The sequence below is a fragment of the Sciurus carolinensis genome, chromosome 12, assembly GCF_902686445.1.
Source record: "Sciurus carolinensis chromosome 12, mSciCar1.2, whole genome shotgun sequence".
Lineage (NCBI taxonomy): Eukaryota > Metazoa > Chordata > Mammalia > Rodentia > Sciuridae > Sciurus > Sciurus carolinensis.
In genome coordinates, this window is record NC_062224.1 from 111,733,009 (window position 1) to 111,755,617 (window position 22,609).

General features: G+C 42.5%; 1 protein-coding gene across 7 annotated transcripts in view; it reads right to left on the reverse strand.

The window, feature by feature from the left end:
* The window catches only part of Dnm3 (dynamin 3), a 472,254-nt gene that overhangs the window by 76,943 nt on the left and 372,702 nt on the right, over window positions 1-22,609 (reverse strand). For 4 of the 7 annotated variants that reach the window (XM_047520009.1, XM_047520008.1, XM_047520006.1 and 1 more), the window contains 2 exons: window positions 20,020-20,131; window positions 13,702-13,713 (listed from right to left, as the gene is read on the reverse strand). In XM_047520009.1, coding sequence (XP_047375965.1) covers window positions 13,702-13,713; window positions 20,020-20,131 — 124 coding nt within the window. The remainder of the gene's footprint in view (window positions 1-13,701; window positions 13,714-20,019; window positions 20,132-22,609) is intronic. The other 3 variants (XM_047520011.1, XM_047520007.1, XM_047520012.1) reach the window with 1 other exon arrangement.

Here is a 22,609-nt window from a genome sequence, read left to right on the forward strand (position 1 = left end):
CCAAGGAGTCACAGAAGCAAAGCCCACATAGTCAGCACTGATGATCTTAAGAATCACAATTATATAAATTATGGATATAACTATAAACACCCTGTAATTGCTCATTCACTTTGATACGTTCCACTTCTATACATATATCCCAGGGAAATAATCAGAAATGTAGATGAGGAATGATGCACAGAGATGTTCGTTCTGTAGATGACAGTAATCAGACTGAAAGCGAGCGAGTGCGTGGGCATTGTATCCATGCACACGCTTTCCAGAAAACGCAGGCCCTCCAACCTGGGTTTACATGAAATCCTGACGCCGTGGCCTCTGTGATAAGAGACCTTCGGCAGGCTTGCCCAGGTGACCGGCCTCAGGTTCCTTGTTTCTGCACGGAGGCAGTGAGGTCTGCCCTCCTGCACTGCCCTCGCCTCTCCGGGCAGGATCGTTCTTGGCCCTGCGGGGTCGTCCTGTGCTTTCTGGGAGGTTCAGCATCAGCCCCAACCCAATTGCGACGCCAGCCACATCTCCTGATGCTGCCGAATGTTCCTACTGGAGACAAGGCCCCCTGGCGTTGTGGTGAGAATCAAATGAGCTAATTTAAAGATATTTGGTGGAAAAGAAAAAGGAATAAACTATTTATTTAACGGGAAAGCCCGAGAGCATGGAAAGGGGAAATAACCAACAAAGCAGACTCTTAAATCCACCCTGAAGGGCTGACCCAGGAATAGGGCGACCGTGCCTTCCCCTGAGAGCGCAGAGAAGGGATGAAGAAGCAAAAGGATCCCCACGAGTTTTCTCTTTAAGATAATGTTATCCCGATTTTAAGAAAAATAAAATTAAGACATGAGAAGTTTGTTTACCCATGGTATAAAATATATTGATTGGGCTGGGAACAAAGGTCAACAGATTTAGGCTACTCATACTGAAAAAACAAGAAGCTAGTGCCTAGACCTGAGGGACGCGCTAATAGCCTGGCAAGGTAAGAATTCAGGTGTGTGCCAGGAGCTGGCTGGAGTGACTTCAGGTGAATCCATCATGCTGAGCAGGCTAATGGCTGAAGATTCTGGAAGCTACCTCTGTCTCACTGTCACCGCCTTTTCCTTCTCCTTGCTGACTCTTCCTGACCTCTCCTCTGTATGACCACCCATTTGTACCCTCAAAGCTGGGGCTATGTTCTCCATCTGCAGCTCAAGGTTTCTATTATTTGTATCCCTTCTTTGAACTGTTCTGGATATTCCCATTCAATCCCAAGTTCTAGGGACATAACCAGTTAAATTTAGGGGCATCTACTTAGTCTTCAAAGAGTCTCAAGAACAGTTAAGCAGACAGTAAACCAATTACAAACCAATAAATGTAACGCATAGTAGAATAATACACAAATCACCAACACGAAAGATCCCATTATCTGCCAAATCTACTGCTCACATTCCTTGGCTGGCACTCAACTTTTAAATGCTGCCTTCTCACTATCTGGGAGACCTTCCTATTTGTTGAGCAGTTGCAATACGTGGTGTTGTTAAGGACCTATTCTTGGACCACAACTGCCATGCATTTTATAGAACTTATGTTGACATTTAGATGTCGACCTCTTGCAGCCTATAAATCTATACTGCTATAAATTTTATACTTCTGTTCTTCTGCAACTCATCATAATCATGATCCTCTCAGCACTTCACATAAATTGGAAATGTGACATTGTTAATAGCCTTTATAAGACTTGGCTCCTCGAACTGACTTCAGTAATGCTATCTCATTTGAAAGAAATCAAAGTATCAAGGTTTTCACTTCTGTGCTTGAAGTGAGTTGAGCAAGTGGATGTGGGCAGCTTTACCTCTGGGCCTAGCTTCAACCGTCCTGGCTATAATAGAGAGACTTGAAAAAAAATCTTGATAGGCAGACAATATGTCCCATATCTTAGTGAAGCAAGTTTTCTGTGTGACGATTCCTGAGTTGAACTGTTGGGCAATACAGAAAACGGAGAAGTTAACGTTGGAAAACTGGCAACTTGTTTCTTGATAAAGACTCAGACTTCAACCATGCCTTAGAGAGTCTACTTCCCTATCTGGTTCTAATGCTCAAATACCGAAATATTTTATTTTCATGGAAATATTATTTTCATGGAATACCAAATTTTGAGATAGACTTTTAGTGGAAGAACATAAGTTACTGAAATTTACAAAAAATTCAGATCTTCTCACTTAATGAAAGTCATTGGTTCATAAAGAGCCTTGGTAAAGGCAACATTTGGAGTCCTTGACCCTGACCCCTTGCCCAAGTATGTAAGCCTGAGCAGGCAAATCTTTATGGTTACCGTTGTACTTCCCAAGCCAGCAAGTCCAGGGGCAGGGAGTTTTCTCATGGGAAACACATACTGCTCAAGTGCGGTGGGGAATGTGGGCTGTGTATGGTGAACTGGGATTGTTGGTGAGGGTCACAGATCAAACCACAGAGGCTGGGTCTAGGTGGGGAGATCTTGCATACTCCTTCAGGCTAGGCAACGTTTACCAGCTTAACACTAGCAATGCATTCGACCAGATAATTCTTTGCTGTTCAGGATGTCCTGTAAATCATGGGATGTTCAGTAGCATCTCTGACTTCTACCTGCTAGATCCCAATAGTAACTCCCAGTCCCAGTCTGAAAACTGAAAATCTCTCCAGACAGTACCAAATGTTCTCTGGGGACCAAAATTACCCCTGGTTGAGAATAACTGATATCAGTGTGTGCACGTGTGGTGATTTTACACACACAAACATAAACACACGAAACTGATTATATGTATATATATTCAAGTCTTTTGAGGGATTCATTAGAGTGATAGAAGGATTTTAAGCTGATCTTTTCTTTAAAATTCTATTTTGCTCTTTGTATCAAGTTAGTATTTATATAAAACACTTCTTGTCTAATCTCTTAAAGTGTCACCAATCCTATTTGAGGCCAGTGAATGTAAAAATGAGAAATTTTATACAACTAATGGACAATTGCTTCAAAGATGAAAATAAAAATGTCCCAATCAGAACCTTTCTTCAGCTTGGTCAGTAAAAATATTTTATGCTAATAACTATGTGTTGTCATTATGAAAATTGGTCTTCAAAATTCCATTTTGTTTTGTAACCAGATATTCCTAAATTACATTAGCCTTTTCTATTTTAGGACTGAGTCAATGAGTTGGCATGGAACTGAATATGTTTTCTTTTTCTTTTTTTCTTTTTTTGGTACTGGGAATTGAACCCAGGGGTACTTACCCACTGAGCCACATCTCCAGTCCTTTTTATTTTTTTATTTTGAGAAAGGTCTCACTGGGTTGCTTAGACCTCACTAAATTGTTGAACCTGGCTTTGAACCTGTAATCCTCCAACCTCAGCCTCTGGAGCCGCTGGAATTAAGGGCGTACACCACTGTGCCTGGTCTGAACAAGTTTTCTAAGCCCCTATTTCCACTCTTCTGTTTTCTTTTTGCAAATTTGTTTACTAGACTCTCCTTATCCTGATAATTCAGAGAAATACATTCCTAACTCTAGACTAAACCTGTGCATCAGGTTGAGCCAACAAAATGAAAAAGCTTCAGAGAAAGAGCACACTATTAAGATAAAATATGCTAGTCTTCTTGCCTGTAGTTTCTTTTAAAAAATAAAAGCCTAAATAAGTGACGTACTTTAGGCTTCATTCTGAGACCCTGGCTCCTGCCCTGCTCAGATCATTTACTTCCAATGTGCAGGTGTGTGGCCTGTGTTGGTAATTACCACCTCCACCCAAGTTCAGGTGTGTGCCCGTGTGGTCTCAGAGCTTCGCACAAAGTGCCTGGCACTCCCCTAGCCTCCTGAAACATTACTGCTCGCCACCTCCCGACACATCTGTTACATAAACATTTCCCTTACCCTCCTGGATCTCTAAGTTCATAAAAATAATGCACAGCAAGAAATAAATTAATGGATGTCTGGAGAAATTCAAAGTAACCCCTAATTCTACACACCCATTTCCCACACCTTTTTGTATGTTGGTCAAGTGAAACACACACGCGTGAGCATACGCACACACACACACACAGGCACACACGACTGTTCTTCCTCTGCTGTTTCTCCTCTCCTACTGTGATTTTTCAGGATAGAGCATTCTGTCTTGAGCTCTCTTCTTTGGGGTCCCTACGTTTTCTCTTTAGGTGCCAAGATCTTAAATACCCAGAAACTTCCAAAAGTCTGTCTGTAGACTTCTCCCTGGAATTCTAGATTTACATATTTAACTCCCAAGAAGATACTGGCATTTGAATACTAAGATAGTTATGCAGCTATCTGCTTCCTCTTCAGGGCCTTTGGTAAGGCCGTGTCTTCTGTTGATTTGAATTCATGTGTAGACATGTGACTTACTTTACGCAATGAGAGGAGTGTGGAAACGACAGACCACCTTCAGACAGAAGCATTAAGAGCATTAAGTGATCTCTGTCACTGTCCTCTGCCTCAGTGATTGGACAATGATACTATGACCTGGAGGTGAGGATAACTAGGGTCCCAGTCACACAGATGGGTCTGCAGCTCGAGCAAGAAATGAACCTCATAGTTTGGTGTTCCTGAGATGTGGGGGGTTGTTCGTCACAGCAGTTTAACTTCACCTGTCCTGACAACACTACTGTTAGTGGACATCCCAAATTTACCACGGTGAAAACAAAACGATCCATTCTATTTTTTTCCTTTTCTTATCTTATTCATCTAATTAAATGGCACTAATATTCACCAATTGTCCAAGGCCCAAGAATCTTCTTAAATTTTACTCTTTCTCTCACCATATCTAGTCAATCAGTAAATCAAAGAATGGGCTCTAGGACCAAAATATATCCTGAACCCAACTGCTGCAATTGCCAGGTCTGACGTTAACCCAGTTACCATCTACATACTGCTCCCCCCCTTTTTTTTATGTCTTTCTTAATGATTCATAAGTTATTATTTAAACTTTGACAAAAGTAAGATATGTCTGAATATGGGTTGCAAATGTTCTCTTCGAGTGCAACTTTTTTCTTTATGAACCCTGTTTATTGTTGAGAAGTAGCATAAGTCCCTGGCTTTTACGGCCACCGACTGTAATCTTTTGTGCTTAAATACAGACCCCAGGGACCAGACACTGCATATGTCTAAGCGTCCACCCGATGATTCTGACTGGAGGTGTCTGGTGGGGTGCCTAGCATACACACAGGAAGTGGGGCTCAAGGCGAACTTCCTGAAACCAAAAGGAATTCTTCCCTCTAGAGACACATTTCTTAGTAAGACCCCTAATTCTCATCTCGGTACTTCGACTGCCACCCTGCTCTTCAGCTTTCAGGGTTCACAGTATTTTTGCACGAATGGATGGGTTCAAGGGAATGCATCCAAAGTCAAAGTTAAATTTTACAGAATGTAGCCTAACATTATGTTACTGTCTCTAGAGCTCAGTGAAAACTGTAAAGGAGAGGAAGATCAAATGCCAGAAATTAGGCCACAAAAGGGCTTTCTAATAATCCTTGGATAACATGCACTTTACGTAAGATGCAGTTTTTGTGCTTAATGTGCAACACGGTCATGGTGGGTGCAAAGCTGGAATGAAGGAAGTGAGTGGTTCAGGAAGACGGGGGTGGGGGGGGTGCCTGCCACGGACTGTGAGCACTTGAAACAAAGGTGCTATTGAGAGCCCTCGGCCACGAGGGAGTGTGACCACGCAGACTCAGCCTCGTGCCCTTCAGCAGTGCACAAGGCAGCGAGGAAAAGAGCACATTTGCAGAGGCCAGATAAAGGGAAAGGAGTTAAATAGGCGTGACCATTACAAAAATCAAAATAATCAGCATTACATAATCATGAATATTTGTAGAGTCTGAAATGCATAATTTCTACTTCATTTCCACAACTAGCTTCGGCTTTCCAGTAAAAGTTAATCTGTTTTCTTATAAATATTAATCTGTTTCTATGTTACACATTTCCCTCTTGGACATTCAGTTTTCATCTTTTTATGTTTCTACTTCTTTCTCACATCCTTCATTTAAATATTTTCTTCTTTTTCATTTTTTTGGTACATGTTAAAAACTTATTGTAAAAAGTTGCACAGAAGATGAGAAAATGATACAAGAAAGAAGTTTTAAACTTCCCACACTGTTTACATTTTGGCATATATCTTCCCAGAATTTCTTCTTTCTTTTTTGGTACTGGGAATTAAGGTAAGAAGCCAGGGGCACTTTGCCACCAAGTTATATCCTTAGCCCTTTTAAAAAATTTTACTCAGAGACAGGATTTTGCTTAGGTTGGACTTGAACTTGTGACCCTCCTGCCTCGTCTACCAAGTAGTTGGGATTACAGGTGTGTGCCACCATGCACAGCTATCTTCTCAAAATTTCTATATGCAAAAATACATGCATATATTCCAAATAAAATATTTTAAGCAAAATAGGATTATGCTAACCATGGTGGGCAGGTTTTTTTCCCAGTTAATTTCTCATGAAAATTTCTAGTTCGGTTTATATATGCATTTATATATTTATTAATTTACTTCATGGCATTTCATTTCACCAATGATCTATGACAGACATTGATGCTATTTTGAAATACTGGTGATTAGGAACAATGTTTCAAAGTCATTTCCAAACAAATTCCTTTGCACAATTATTGAAGCGGTGGATAAACTGAACTGCCGGACCCCAGGGTCTGCAAATAGACATTGAACACACATAACCAAACGGACCCCAGGGAGGCTGCACACATCTGGCCTCTTGAGTCTCCAAGGCAACCTCCTCCTCCCCATGCCCATTCCTGCCCATTTCTCCTGACCTGAAGGCTCACTGACGACATCTGGTTACCTGTTATGGAGGATTCTTGGTTCCCAGTGAAACTGATACACTTTGTCACACATTTATTACTCCTTTGCATTTTATTGGTCTTAAATGAATGTCCTATTAATTTCATCAGCTTTCTTTTTTCCTAATAGGCAGGACTTTTTTTTTTTCTTTTAAATTTGTTTGGTTTTTTGCTTTTTTTAAATTTAAATTTTAATTTTTTAAATTTAAAAAATTTTATTTTTAATTTTGTTTTTTTGTTTTTAAACAGTGAAATGAAATAATTTTATTTTAAAGATATTTGGTCTCTTGTCATGTATGCTGCAAATATTTTATTAAATTGTCTTTTGCCTTTTAACTGTTTACTATCATCTGTCCCACACAAAAGTTTTAAGTTTGTGGTACTGGGAACTGAACTCAGAGGTAGGTGCTCTACCAGTAGAGCTATACCCCAGCCCTTTTAAGTTTTTTTTTTTTTTAATTTTGAGGCTGGCCTTGAACTTGCAATTCTCTTCCCTCAACCTTCTTCTGAGTCACTGGGATTAGAGGTCTGTGCTACTACACCTGGCCTAAAAGCTTTCAATTTGTATGCAGTTTAAACCTTCATATTTTCTTCTACTATTTTCCAATTAATTAATTTTTACTTTGATCATTATTTTCTTTCTTTCTTTCGAGAGTTTTAGTTGCTCTCTTTCCTCTTCCAATTAATTTACTTCCATTAAAAATAATAATTCCAGGGCTGGGGTTGTAGCTCAGTGGCAGAGTGCTTGCCTAGCATGCGTGAGGCACTGGGTTTGAGTCTCAGCACTGCATATAAATAAATTAAAAAAAAAAAAAGATCCATTGACAACTAAAAAAATATTTTAAAAATTCCATTTAAAATTAATTTTCCTTTCAGCACAGTGCTGCAGTGGTCTGGAACTGAACCTGCATCATCTCTGAGGTGCATCTTTAATCTCTAGTTTTCTATATTTATTAGTTATTTAATATTTTATCTTTCCAGTGCCTCCTTATCCACAGGGGATACATTCTAGGAACCCCAGTGGATACCAGAAATTATAGACAGTATCAAGTCTTATATAGATATTTTTCCTATACATACATACCTATGATAAAGTTTAAGTTATAAGTTAAGCACAGTAAGAAATTAATAACAATAATAAAGTAAGAAAATTGTAACAAAAAATACAGTACAAGTTGTGTGACTGTGGTCTTTCTCTAAGTGTCTTATTATACTGACACTCCCACTTAAAGGGAGCAGTTTATGACTTTTCTTTGGTTTATTTGAATTCCCAGCACCACTACTCTTGTACTTGGAGGCCATTACTAAGTAAAATAAGGGTTACTGGAACAGAAGGATTGCAATATCCCACCAGTTGGTATGATAACTGAGATGGTTACTACATGACTAACGGGCGGGTAGGGTATACCATGTGGATACACTGGAAGAAAGGCTGATTCATGTCCCAGGTAGGACAGAGAATGACTGAATGAGATTTCATCCTGCTTCACAAAAGGGCATGTAATTTAGAAGCTATGAAATGTTTCTGGAATTTTCCATTTTATATTTTTGAACTGTGGTTGATTGAAAATAGTTGACCCTATTGATAAAGGGCCATGATTGATTTTATAACAAGAATTAGTTTTTTATACCAGTCACATCCTTTTGCCTTTTCCCCAGTTGATCATCTGAAGATAGGAGGATTTTAGGCTCTCACTGTTGCTGTGATTCCATATGATTTCACTGTACAGTATTGTAACCACACATAAGTAAGTTCCTACCTTTTGATTAAAATGTTCTCTAAGGGCTTAAGTTTCAAAACAAAGTTTATCAAAATGTAACTTCTAAAATCATATCTAATGATAACAAATTTTCAAAGCAGGTATGAAGAATTGCTTTTATTTTGAGAGCACTGATAGAGCAATTCCATTTAAAAGGACTGTGAAGCATACAAAAAGGAGATTTCTGCAATACCATGAAAGAAAATATGTCAAGACAGCTACATTGCGTTCAGCATCAGGTCTCACTAATGAGAGAGAAGTCACCTCATGTTGGACACACAAAGAAAATAAAAATGCAGAACCAGCCCTAATTTCCCTTCAGAAGCCTCTGTACCATCCACCCTCTCTGAGCCTTCTGGGTAGCAGATCCGTTCTCGCCTACCTACACAGTATCTGGCCATGCCAATCAATTTGGGAACAAAACATAGATTCCAACTCATTTCTCACAGTTTTCCAGACCCAGTTGAAATGTCCTTTCCTCCAAGTGGTTATGATTCAAGTCAGGGGTTCAAAATCCAGGCGTCCCCGATGCTCTTTTTAATGTTGGTTTGCCAAAGAGAACCAAAGACTTTCTGGTGTGGCAGTGGCTGAAAGTGACAATTCAGTCTTAAATACACATGCAACTCGAATAACACTTGGAGGCCGGTGAGGTTCCACCCTTTTAACCTTGATGATGTTCTTCATTGGTCTATGCATAAAGTCAGTCACCCGGATGGGGACTTTCCTCAAGTCCCAGGGAAATACACACAGCTTCTCTAAGAAATTCAGAGAACAGCTTCACAGGATTAAAAAAAAAAAAAAGAAAAAAAAATCCTAATTGCGCTGACCCTACCTAAACTACTCAGCATGCCCCGCCGCTGAGTCACGCTTTCAAACACTCCAGAGGAAGTGCACATTATGACACTGAGCTCTGCCCCTTTCACCAAGCAGGGTCAGGACGAGCATCACCGGTCAGTCGTTTCCAAGGTGGGAGGACGGGCGTTCAGGGCTGCTGCTCCCGTCTCTCACGACCCAGGAGAGTAACGTAAGGTTTGGCGTGAAAAGGCCTAACGAGCATGGATTTAACATCTGTGCTCCTCAAGAGACATTTTGGGCCATTTGTTTTGGCAAACTCTGCCTCTGCAATGACTGCTAGAATCTAGAGGGTGACCAGGAGGAATATTCCAGGTGAAAACCTCCTCTGCTTCCCCCAGATGGAGGCCAACGGGCTCACCGGCCCTGATGAATATGCTGAGAAATCACTAGACAAAGTGTTTAAATGGTGTAAGATCAGAGCTTCAAATCTGATTTTCCTTTCCTTCTTCCCTGAAATATGAAGGCCTTCTAATATTGTAAAATTATTGCATTTAACCTGACTAGATAAAGACTAGTAATTTTACAATTCTGTTTCAGCTTGTTTCTGTTTTATTTCTCCTGTTCAAATGATCCTTCTCTTGAAGCAATCTAGTCAATCTTATACTTCTATGGAGGAAAATATGAGAATCCTCTAATTTAAAAAGAGGAAAAGAGAGTTAAGGGAAAAAACTGTTAAGGAAAGTGTAAATTTCTCTTTCCAAAGATAAAAAAACTAAAGGAAGAGATTAAATGTAGGTTCTTCTATAATTTCAACTTTTTGAAGCATTAATTTTTGATTAGGATTCTTCTTAGTTTTCATTTGTGTCCTGATATCACCATCATTAAGAAATTTGAGAACTTTTGTTACAGAATTTTATCCTGGACTGAGGATGTAGCTCAATGGTAGAGTGCCTACCTAGTGGGTGCGAGGCCCTGGGTTTGATCTCCAACACGTCCAAAAAAGAAACCATGAAAAGGAGGAATTTTATTCCCCGTGTTTTAAGTTTTTCTCTACATTAAATTCGCCTAATCTAACAAAGATATTTAACCAAAACTATTTAATAAAGAAATAAAATTAAAAGTCTATTACATCTCTAGGAAAGTCCACCAGACAGGTCATTCAATTCAAGAAGGAAATTAAAAGGCTTACCTAGGATAAAACATGGAGATTAATTTTTACCTGAAGTTCTCCGGTCTGAAGGAAACACTCTGATTTACACTTGCACTCAAGAAATTAAAAACAAAACCACCTCTCTGTCACTGCATGTATTCGTTCACATTCCCCAAACTGACTCAGGATGTCTGAATTCTGGACTTCTTAATGAAGACCTTGACTTCCATGGCCCACGGAAACCCATCCAAGGAGGAGACAGACTCTATCCCAAGCAATTTCAAATATCACTATGCCAACAGGGAAAGAAAAAAAAAAAAAAACATTTTCAAAAGGAAAAATAAGTAATAGGCCTGAAAGGAAAAATTTCCCTGAGTCACTGTGATTTCCTTACAAGAGGAAAACTTTAAGAAGAAAATGTACATGATAATGTGAGGAGGAATGTGAGCCTTGATACTTTGTCCACCATATGTTCACAATGTGAATCTAAATGTGCATCTATTGTGGAGTTTGTTTTCTTGGGGTGCAGAGGATCGGCTCCCAATCCTGAGAATGACCTAAAGATGGTTTAAGCAGATCAGTGTGGCTATCGAGGAGTAAAGGAGCAGTAGTGGTGGTGTACACACCACAGAGCGTCTACGTGCATCACGGACATGCTGCGTACTAGGGGATGTGGGAAGAGGAAGCCGTCCTGCTCATCCAAGCACACGAGACTTGAGCAGACCACACTTTCTTCGGAGACCGGTTAATATCATAAATAATAAACTTCCATGCGCTGAATGAACAATTAGGCTTTGGAAGTCTGGGATGAGTCATGGTTTACAGCTGGTTCACGTACGTGGCAGGCCACGAGTCAGGTGTGCTGCCTTGGGGACAACTGGGAACACTCATTCCAGCGTGAGAGGGAAGAATGAACCTCGTATTCTCCTCCTGAAGAATCCAGATCTATACTCTGGAGACAGCACAGCTTGTATTCCAGTGTTTTCCATTTATGCTGAAACTCGAAGCTACAGGAAAATAGCACGCAGATGTGATGTTTGTGATTGAGGAGACTTTTTCATGCCAGAGTCTGTGGTCAGCACAATGATCACATTTTATAGTTTTAGCCTTATATTTTCCCACAAACTATCACTTGTGCATAACATAAACAATTAAAAATAAGGCACAGGACGATAAATATCAGCCACTCCTAAGTATCCACTCTTCTATTAAAAATCAGAACAGTAAATGCTCGCACCCTTGAGGCCTTTGACGAGCCAGAGCCCGAGATCCGTCAGCACAGGCGCCAGGTGTTCCTGATGCAGATGGTGACTCTGGGGCCCAGCACCCCAGAGGGCATTCTGCAGCTTCCTGGAAGTGGCCTTGATGAGCCACAGGTTAGGACTTTAGAGTTCTATTGCTTGTTGTGTTTAAACATTTGAAAATCAGTAAACTACACTGAACTGAACATTTTATTACCCAGAACAACTCGATCGAGCAAAACACAACAAACAGACGGCTTCTGCCATGGCAACGTGTTTTCTCTGGGAATTTTATAAATGCTCCTAAGTCAGCAGTGAATCACTAGAGAAAGAGACAAATCACAAATGCCACCCCCCCAGCAGTCTGAGTCAGCACCTCCCGAACGTCAGCAGCTAGTTGCCGGACCTCTCATCTGAACAGGCTTCCTATTAATGCACTCAAAATTAGCCCAGGAAACTTTTTAAGTGTTTATGAGTTTTTCCTGTTTGTTTGTTTTTGTTCTTTACAAACAAGAAATGTAGCACATGAAATTCCAGAGATTCAGTGTAAAGCACATGACCGGTATTAGACATATTTACTATTCAAGAATTGAAATATACTTTAAAAGAACTAAAATACAAGTTTTTATAGCTTATTCAAATGTTTTACCCAAAAGTGGTTGTATGAGCTAGAAACATTATCTTTTACTTTGTAGAAGAAATTTTAGTCATTTTCATGTGACCTGATTTTTTAAGACAATGTACCGTAAGTGGTCTAAGTTCACCTTTTTACTCCTTCACAAACGCCTGTTTGTGCTTTCTGGGTACAGTTTACCTTTTTTAAGTATTACTACCTGGGTCGTAAGCAGTTGGATCAAGATATAAATTTATAAAGTGACACGTTTTCAGGACCAACCATCTCTGTCACTCTACTCCATAACAGCACATTCCATCAGAGTACACTGCAAAGGGCTCCCCACATTTGTTTTCCATTCTATACGTATGGCTTATGAATAGCAACGTTGATGGGTTCCAGCTGGTTTAAACATGCAGGCCAACTCTTAGACAACAGATTCTTTTCAATTCTTATTGTATTTGCTGAGACCCATTCTGAGTGGGCCACCTGGTAGGATAAAGCACTAATATATCTCTGCACAAAAAAATAAGAGAACAAATCACCCTGCCAAACTTAAGACCATCTTCCCCAACTTTATCCCTATTATATTTCCAGCATAAGTGAGGTCTAGTCTTTTGGAAAAGTAGAATTAAAATTTAACCGAACTAGCAACCCTAGGAACTACTAAAATGCTCATTTATCTATTGTAACGACAACGTTAAAATAATTCCCACCACTCACGTGTGTTGCCTGTTTTCATAAACACATTGCGCACGGTTCGCCTCCCCCGCCCCGCACCCTCCCGCTCCATCCAGCTGGAACACATCAAGGGCACAGGAGCCCAGTCAAACGCTGACCCCACCCTCCTCCACTTTAAGGCACCTTCAAAGCTCAGCGCTGATCGAGCTCAGTTGCGCCAACAGAGTCAGCCATGCTTCCATTTAAGACTCCAGCTTGGGGTTTCTATAACTGCAATGTTAACGTGGGGGTTTTGATTCTTTGGTCAAAAACTTCAGCTGTACTGAGTTTCATCAGATGGTTGAACCCTCGCTGTGGAAGGGTCCTCATTATTTAACCTTGGAAATCTTGGCTCTCAGTGCCAGTCTCCTTCTTTATGAGACCGACCTCTCCAAACGGCCCAAGAGCCGACCCTGAGAGCGTCATATATTTCCCTCCCAAAAGGTTGAAACAGAACAGCCACAATGGTCGTCCACACACACACACCTCCCCCCACTGTGCAAACCAGGTAGCTCATGCTGTCACAGACGACGCGTTCCTACGTGCACAGAAACACTCTTGTCAAGACGCATGCAGGAGCAGAGCGGGGGCTGGGGAGGCGGGATCTGCGACAGCACAAAGAACTTACTTTGTTGTTCCCCTGTGCACGTAGCCGCAAGGAGAAAAAAAAAAGGAATATGTTAAACATAAGTTTATTTTAAAATTATGAGGTTTTTCTTACTAGAGCAAAAGCAACACAAATAATTTAACTATTCACATCCAATAGCGTACACCCAGCATCCAGAGCTCGTGGACGAGTCAAAGAATCACTTAGGTTAAGTGAAATCACACGTTTACAACTGCAGGAAGTTACAACGGAGGTTCCCCCTTTCTTTCTGCTGGGAAAACTCGGGGCACGAGTTTGAACTGGCGCAGAGTGTGGCCTGCTCTCCCCTGAAGGCCGGCTGAGGGCCACTTGCCCTCTCCAGCAGCCCCTCCTCCGACACGCCAGGCCCTGGAAAACACCGTCCAGAGCATTTTTAAACCAACACTGCAGTCTTGGTTTCAAACAAGGTGGAATTAAAAAGAAGGGGAAGAGAGCAGAGGAAGGTGCAGGCAGGTCCGGGAGGCAGTGCGCACAAACCAGGCTGCGGCCTCCCTCCACGCACCGTTCCTTTATTTTGTAAATGATGATGAGTTTTGTCCTGGGTTGGCATGGGAAGTGAAGGCTGTGGATCGGGGCTGCTGCCAAAAGCAACACTGGTCCTCGTTCAAGAAAATGGGCCTGGAAAGGTTAGTCACAAAAGTGCAGTCATTTCTGAAAGCCACGCTCTGGATGGAGGTGGAGCAGCCAGCAGCAGTCGGCGGGCAAATGGCTTTCCTGTTTCAAACTGGAGCTGGAGAGTATGATTTATATCTAACAATTTAACTCGCATATGGCTTAAAAAAATAAAATGGTGATTCATCGCTCTCGGGGCAGCCCAAGTCCTCCTGAGGTCAGATCCTGGGGGGAGACGTGAGCAGCTGGGGGCCGGGAACAGATCTGAACTTGCCTTGCGGGGACCCACCAGGAATTCCTCTCAAAGATGCCGGCTGCAGAGCCAGAGCGAAGCGCATGTCTCTGTGGGAGGGACAGCAGAGCACAGCACCGAGGAGCCCGGCCCGAGGCCTGGCCTCGAGCTTTAAGTGAGGCACGGAGGGGAAGGGTGCACAGGGGATGTTCTGGAAGGGCAGCAAGGCCACGGCCCCAGGAGAGAGTTCTGGAAGACAGTACCAACTCTGGGGAAATGCCTCTCCCAGGGGCCATCCTGGCCATCATATTTAAAAGAAAGCCCAAAGGTGCTGATAAACCAGTGTGGAGAAGCTTCTTGACACTGTGACTTGCCAAAATATAACCGTTAACACACCAGTTTATCTGAGACATAAATAATGGTCCAAGAATGAATGAAGTAAAAAAAAAAAAGTGTCCTTTCTAAAGACTATGCCAACTGTTCAATAAGGCAATAAAGATTCCTGCTGGGAATTTTATCATGAGTAAAGGTCTATTTTAGAGAATAATGGGACCTTGGTTCTCCCAAGAAGTGCAATATTGCTGAAAATACCTCAACCAGATGGAGTTTATTGCATTCCACGGCAGTGCAGCTTTTGATCTACCAAATAAGTTTCAGGAGTTCAACCAAGTGTTTTTGCACACGAGGGAATGACTGGCTTCCCCACTCCATGGCAGATGGTTCTGTTTGTAGTGGCAACAGTGATGTCACAGAGTAGGAGGCCGTCATCCCTAAATTCAGGAAACACACAGCCGGGACGTGGTGTGGCCTGGCCACTCCTGGTTTCATTCAGTCCTTTCCCGAGTGTCTGTTCTGCGGGAGGCACAGGCAGCCGTGAATGGGACCCGGGATGGCTCGACGACTGCCTCCCTTCCTCTGGGTGACAGATCTACGACTGACACCCTGAAAGCACTTCCACTGGGGACTGGCTATGACTCCCCAGCTGGCCTTGGAGAGTCTGCGCCGTGCGTGAGGCACTGCTGAAAAAGCTGAGGGTGAGCCTGGTGCAGGGCCGGGGGACGGCCACGTCAGCCTCGTGTGGGCTCCTGGGTGGGCTTTCTGTGAGTGGCCTCCGCCACATCACTGAGCACCCGGAGGCCCACGGCCATCCGCCTCTCCTCCTGGAATGACAGAGTCCCATTCCCCTGTGTTTTATTTGACACAGAGGAAAGTACAGAGGCCAAAGTCCAGAAGGACCTTATTGTAAGATGGTTTCCAACCTGCAAAGCAGTCCCAGAAGGCTCCATGATGGCTGGGAGAGCCTGAGCACCGAGGAAAAGTGAAGTTCCAGTGTCTCCCTTTTTACTCTCTTGCTGTGTGTTTTGCTTTTTGGGGTGCTGGGTTTGAACCCAGAGTTTCACACATGCTAGCAAGTGCTCTACCCTGGACTATGTCTCCAGCCACATGTCATTTAAATCTCTTAATCAATACGCCATCGAGGTACGTATACAGAACATATGAATCTCTTAAAGCCTCACCTGTCTACATACACCTCTTACAAAGTTCTCGGGTGTCTCACTCGCCCAACACGTGAAACTGAATTGATACCAATTTGGGTCCAGGGCATGTGGCAGCCTCAGGTTCCTTCTTTCAGGAAGGTGAGAGCCCGCCTGCCCCTTGGCTCACTTCAGCCTGACCCACGCTGCCTCCAAGGCTGGCTGGTCTCCTCAGGCAGCATCAGGACCTCCTTAGTCAACACGTGGGAAAATGCTCACATGCACAAACCCAACTGATAGTTTCCAAAGAAAAGATAGGGACTAGACTGGGAACAAGAGCTACGGACACTAGTGACTGAATAATAACAATGGCTGTGCGGCATCGAGCACTTGGCCCAGCTGAAGGCTCTGAGCTAGATGTGATGCATGAGGACCTCGGCTAATCCTATCAAATCATGCTGAGGAAGACACTGTTATTTTGAGTTCAGAGAATAAATAACTGGGAGAGTAAATACAAAGGCTGAGCCACATGGCTAATAGATGGCAAGGTCAGGATTTAAAATAGTGAGTGCATTTGACTTAGTCTACCTCATTCCACTGCACACGTTATGTTTCAAAGAATTTGAATTTGGAATTCCTTGGTGTTTATGTATAAATCATGTTGTAAACCAACCTGTGTCAAAAAAGTCTGCTGTTTGTTCTATCACGTTCTTTAGATAATTAATCTAATTCATATTTATTTGTAATCTCATTTACAGGAACAATCTATGTATATGTCAGTAAACAAATCTTTTAACAATTCAATAGTAGCCTCTAACTACACACACACACACACACACACACACACACACACACACACAGATACACAAGTTTGCAGAACATATCACAGAATAAGTCAGGACTTGGAGGTGTCAGTGATTAGGTTAATTTCTTCAAATTTTTCTAAATCGGGAATGACCTAAAACTGTCCTCCCAAATGTGAGAGCATTCACAAAATGGAACCTGTAGGAAAGCATTCTATTTAACTGATTTTAACAGTTAGCTACCATTAAATATCTGCAAACCAAGGAAGCCTTTAATATGTCCCATAAGCCTACATTGTGCATAAAATGCAAATATTGTGTATGATGGAAACCAAGAAAAGCAGTGTTCATGGCACACTGCCAAGTTTAATTTCCTGTCTTGTCTTTGGTATGCAGTAAAAACCTCTGTCTCCTTCTTCAGGCAAGTGTACCAAATGTGTGTTTATAAACAAATGAAAACGTGAAAAGAATCAAAACAGACTGTGGAGGACGTCTCTATATTTGCTTAAAAGTGAATATTCTGATTAAAAACAAAATATTTCTGATTGTCTTCTTGATGTAGAGCTGTCGAAGCATGAAAACCCAGATTTACGAAAACTGGTGCTGGGAAATTTTGCTTTTCCATGATGGTTCTTCTTGCACAAAAAAAACACATTACAAAATTTCTTGAGCAAAAAAAATACATTACAAAATTTCTTAAATAGCAAATTGTTCTAGTGCACTTAAAACAGATTTAGTTTACAAAAGTGATTTAAAACATTTTCATACAACTCTAGCTGCATGTAAGAAAGACACACACACATACACACACACACACGCCATGGATACCCCCCCAACACTGAAATCCTATATCTCTCAAGCATATTTGGAAGATAGAAAAATCGCATAAAGTATTTACAATCCCACTGGGCTACATTTATAATTATTTCTAGCTGTTAAAGTGCTGGAAATGAGTCATGATCATTATCATCACACATGAAACCGGAGTGCTCACTGGGTTGCTCTGCTCAGTCCTTGCACACGTTATCACACTGGACCCCATCAACCACCCGCTAGGGACTGTCATTGTCTTTCTTAAGCGATGAGAACTGTAAAATCTAAGTGGCTAGGGCACCTGCCCAGGGTCTCGCAGCTTGTAAGCAAGCACCTGGGATTCGGCACTACAGCCTGTGCTTGGACCCAGAGGTGCTGCTGCTTCTCATCAGACCCGGCCATCGGGTCTTTCAAGAATGAAAATCTTATCCCGTCAACTAACTGGAGACACCCTTCATTGGTGCTCCCTCCCTCACGATAAAATGCAAAACGCTCACAGGTCCTTTAAAGGCCAGCATCATCTGGTCCTCACCATCCTGGAGACCCTGCAAGTCTGTCCTGCCTCATGGTGCTCCAGACAGACCTTGTTGCTGCTCTGAGATGCTGCATGTGGCTTTGCACTTGCTCTGCCTCTGCTAAAAATCCCCTTCTTCAGACAGTCATAGCATTTAATCCTTCCTTTCTTTGAGAAGCCCGCTCCAAGGCCTGTTACTCAAAGGGGTCTCCTTTGGTTCCCTTTCAAAAAATAAAGCTTACCTGCCCCTCACTCTTGCTGTCCCTTTAACTTATTTAAGTGGGACTTTCCATTATCTTAATGTTGTGTGATGACTGTTACATATGCTCTTGCCCAGTGTCTGTTTTGTGGAGCAGGACCTTGCTCACCTGTCTGATGGTGCTGAGGATGCTAAAAAGCACATGCCCAGAAGGTTACTGTGGAATCGATGAATAAAATATTAAGTATATGTGCATTTTAATATGGAATGTTTGTGGAAGTAAGCACACCACCATCAATGGATACAGAAGAGTAATAAGTAATAATTAGAACTGAAAGCTAAAGTAGAAGTGATACTCCAATTTTTAAAATGATTTCTCCATAGTCTCTAGAGGGGTGTGTTTCTATGCAAATCTGTGCCCACAACAGGATAAAGACTGGATAGCAGTTATGAAAATCATAGATGTGTCTGTACCTTGGTATCACCAGGCAAGTGTCAGGTGTAAGTCCTATGACAGGGCTCATGGCATGATGTGGGAGACTCATTGTTTTAGGTGCCACCGAGACATGTGTAGGATGGAAGGGGGTTAAGGGGTCCAGGTGTGAGCTAAAATAGCAGCAGAAAGAACATTTTGATTCAAATCCTTAACCCTTTAACTCCAAGAACTCTGTTAATTTCCAATGTAAGCCCAGGGATGTGGCCAGGCCTGAAGTTCCACAGAAATGCTACACTTTCCCCACATTGTACCCAACTCTCAGATTTAGCCTGGAAAGACTCTGTTCCTACTGTGAGCCTAGATCAGTACACGATCAGTCCTGTGAACTGATTGAGAGCCAAGTAAGCAGCACAAGGGTCAAACTGGACAAGACCCAGTTGGGCTCTACTTTGATGCTTCCATACTGGGGAGAAACCTGGGTGGGTACAGAGATCACCGAGATCCATTCATCTAGAGCGTGTGTAACGGCACGTGCACAAGACGGGCAGGACTGCTGGAGCGTAAATCCAGATGAGCCTGTGCAATATCACAGTTTCTAAAGCACACAAGGAGAAGGTCTGTTTATTAACTTCAGCGAGAGAAGGGTCTCCAGGACACTCGAAGTGTGATAATAAAGATGAGTGGAATAAGCAACACTGCTTTTTGTTCTTTCACACTCCCAGTGACAATAGCCAGAGTTCAAATACAGATACAACTATGGGTACAAGTAGCACAGACACAAGGAAAGGAGAGAGATTTATGAAAACGAGTATTTTTTAAAGTATGAAATAGTGGTCTTACTACTGATGATATGTTACTTGTATTAATACCGTGGAATAACACAGAGAAAACGTACAATACTTTGGAATAACATATGGGGGAAAATAACATTTTAAAACAAAATCTTTATCTTGGTCTGAGAAAGTGCAGCTCATGTTTTGTGACGGGGAGGGCATTTGCTTCAACAAATACACTGATTAGCTTCTTAATGCAGAAGTCTGATGGAGAAATGCATCATAAAAAGCAATATAAAAAGAACAAAGTATCAGCCAAGAGTATGCCAGATTAGCTAAGTCAGTAAGAAAACTAGTTTCTCTAGCACATGGAATATAGAACTAGCATACTTTCTTAAACCCAGGTAATAATAATTGTTAAATAAGAGAAAGAGCCAACTTACTAAGGACTTATCAGGATACACCCCGGCTCTTAGGAGAGAAGCCTTCCAGCTGTCCACGTCTTCCTGAGAGTCACATGCCAGCTCAAGGAAACGATAGTCTTTGTACACATTCCTGGAGTTAAAAAATAATAATAATAAATAAATAAAAAATCATACTTCTAAACCAAATCAAAAGGGATTCTATGTCCCTGCAGACAGTGACGATATAGATGACAATCCAAGTGGAAAGTTCTCAATCACTAGAGAAAAACAAAACAACCCATTGTATTTAAAAATAATTAGCAAATCGAGATATGTGTTTATGACACAATTATTTCTAAGAACCTCAGAGGAATGAGTTCATTTTATCTGTGCTACTGAGCAATCAAAGGGCAAAGGATACACACACTCCATGCAATGCCCTGGATGACAGCCCACTGGGGGACCCTGAGAAGGAATTTGTGACTCCCCAGTAAGAAAATCGATTTCTAAAGCCAATTTACAAGTCTCATTGACTAAGCAGCTCATAAAAGCTTTAAATGCAGGGGAATAATCTTACAAACCTAAGAGACTGTTTAGATTCAGAACAGAAAGTCTCGTCAAATTGTAAAGGGGAAAGAGAATCAGAGTTTAATAGGGCACGATACCTATAATGTGTCATCTAAAACAGGGATGATACTATGATTTTCCTGATAATAAAAGTACACACAATATAAGAAACCCATGTTGAAAAATTGGAAACCAAATAAAAATATAAAAGCAGCTGTCACACAGGTATCGGTGGTGACAGTAACCTAGGTTCATATACTCTTGTTCCATGTATGTTCATACAGTTTAAACTCCTTCCTGCACCTCCTTTTCTCTCTAGTTCTCTTATTAATTTTATGTCCTGCTTTTTCATTTACTGTTATCACATGACCATTTACTTATACTATTAGATTTTATAAACATAATGGCAGAATAACCATTAATATAAATGATAGTCATTTGCTTAACTTCCTAATATTAATTTCCTTTTTGTTATTCCTATCATAAATCGTACTAAAATGGACAGTATGCATGCATGTTTGCCACATTAACTATTATTATTTTATGAGGAAATATTTCTATAAATAGTTCCAGGATCAAAACTTATGATCATTTTTTAAGACAATGATATACAGTCCCATTGCCTTGGTGTGGGAGGAACCAGTCCAGTTTAGGTAGATGCCAACAGCGTACAAGATCAACGGTCGCCCTCCTCACTCTTCCCCGGGTGTTCTCGCTGGTTCCCAGCAGCTCGGCTTCTGCCCAACCGCAGAGGCTCCTGTGTTCGTCTCCGTGTGACCCGCCCAGAGCCAGGCTGCCGCTTCAGTGGGGGATGCACCGGATGAGAACCGTGAACTGGTGATTTCCAGCTCGGTGGTCTTCCACTGTTCCGGTTTCCCGTTTCGCCGGCGGTGGTGTGCCCTGGATATTCTGGGGTATTTCTGACACTTTTCACTCGTCCCCAACCCTCCTCCGTTTGGTGCCACGATCTTGTCATGGAAGCCTCTCATGGTGTCCCAACATCCCAGCTCCCGTTCCGCTGGTGCTCTGCACTGAATCCTCATGATCTGAGAATGTGACCCAGTCTGAGCCCAGTGGCAACCTGCTTCAGGACCACAGCCACCACCACGGCCTGCAGTCCCGCAGTGCAGCTGGCCATGACCTTCGGCTCTGGCTGCCTCTCACACGTGGCTCCGTCTGCTCCAGCCACACGGCCGACCTCTAGTTCCCAGGTGAGCCCGGTGCCTCGCGGGGCTGCTCGCTGCCTGGCAGTGCTTCCGTTCCCCTCTGCAGTTAGCTCCTCCGGGTGATGGCTTCCCCCAAAGCCTCCCCTGACTTCCCTCCAGGCCAGCTCCTCTCTCCTCCCTTGTTCCCATTGCTATTGACCTTTTCTTCACACCTCTGATCAAGTTGTGATTTCATAATTACCTATGCGTTTCCTTTCTCTGCCCCTTTGCCTTCTCTTCCCCTTCTCTCCCTCCCTCTGTTCTCGCTCGTGCCCCCACCGCCCCCTCATCTATTTGGATGCCTTTACAGTCAGCGGACACACTCCACCAAGACAGTGCACGGATCAAGTATGTGCCCGGGGGATTCTGGGATGACAGTGGCTTAACTGCACTTCCCGCTCAGGTTAATCACACCTTCATTCTCAAAGAAGGCGGACTCAGGATTGGTATCCAGGACCCAGGTAGAGGGTGTGAGTGTCGCAGCTGTAGTACTTCCTTGCTCTGGGTTGGACACGAGCCGTGTGGCCACAGGAGAGTCCTAGGACAGGGCCCAGCATGTGGCACACCCCTGTCAGACTTCCCTCAATGACCACAGGACCCTTTACCGTGCCTGATCCTCTGCCCTCGGGAGGCATGAAGAGACTGAGTTTTTTCCACGCTAATGCAGATGAAAGGCTCCCTCCTGGTGCTTCCATAGGAAAATGGCAACTTGCTGTTGGTGATCCATAATGGCTGAGAGGACTGTGGCTTCCCGTGTGGTGGGACTAGCTGCTTAAAGGGCCAAGTAACTGGAACTAGGCCGTAATGAACAAACAAAAATAAAAGGACACTTAAAGAGGCCGAGCAGCCAGAGAGAG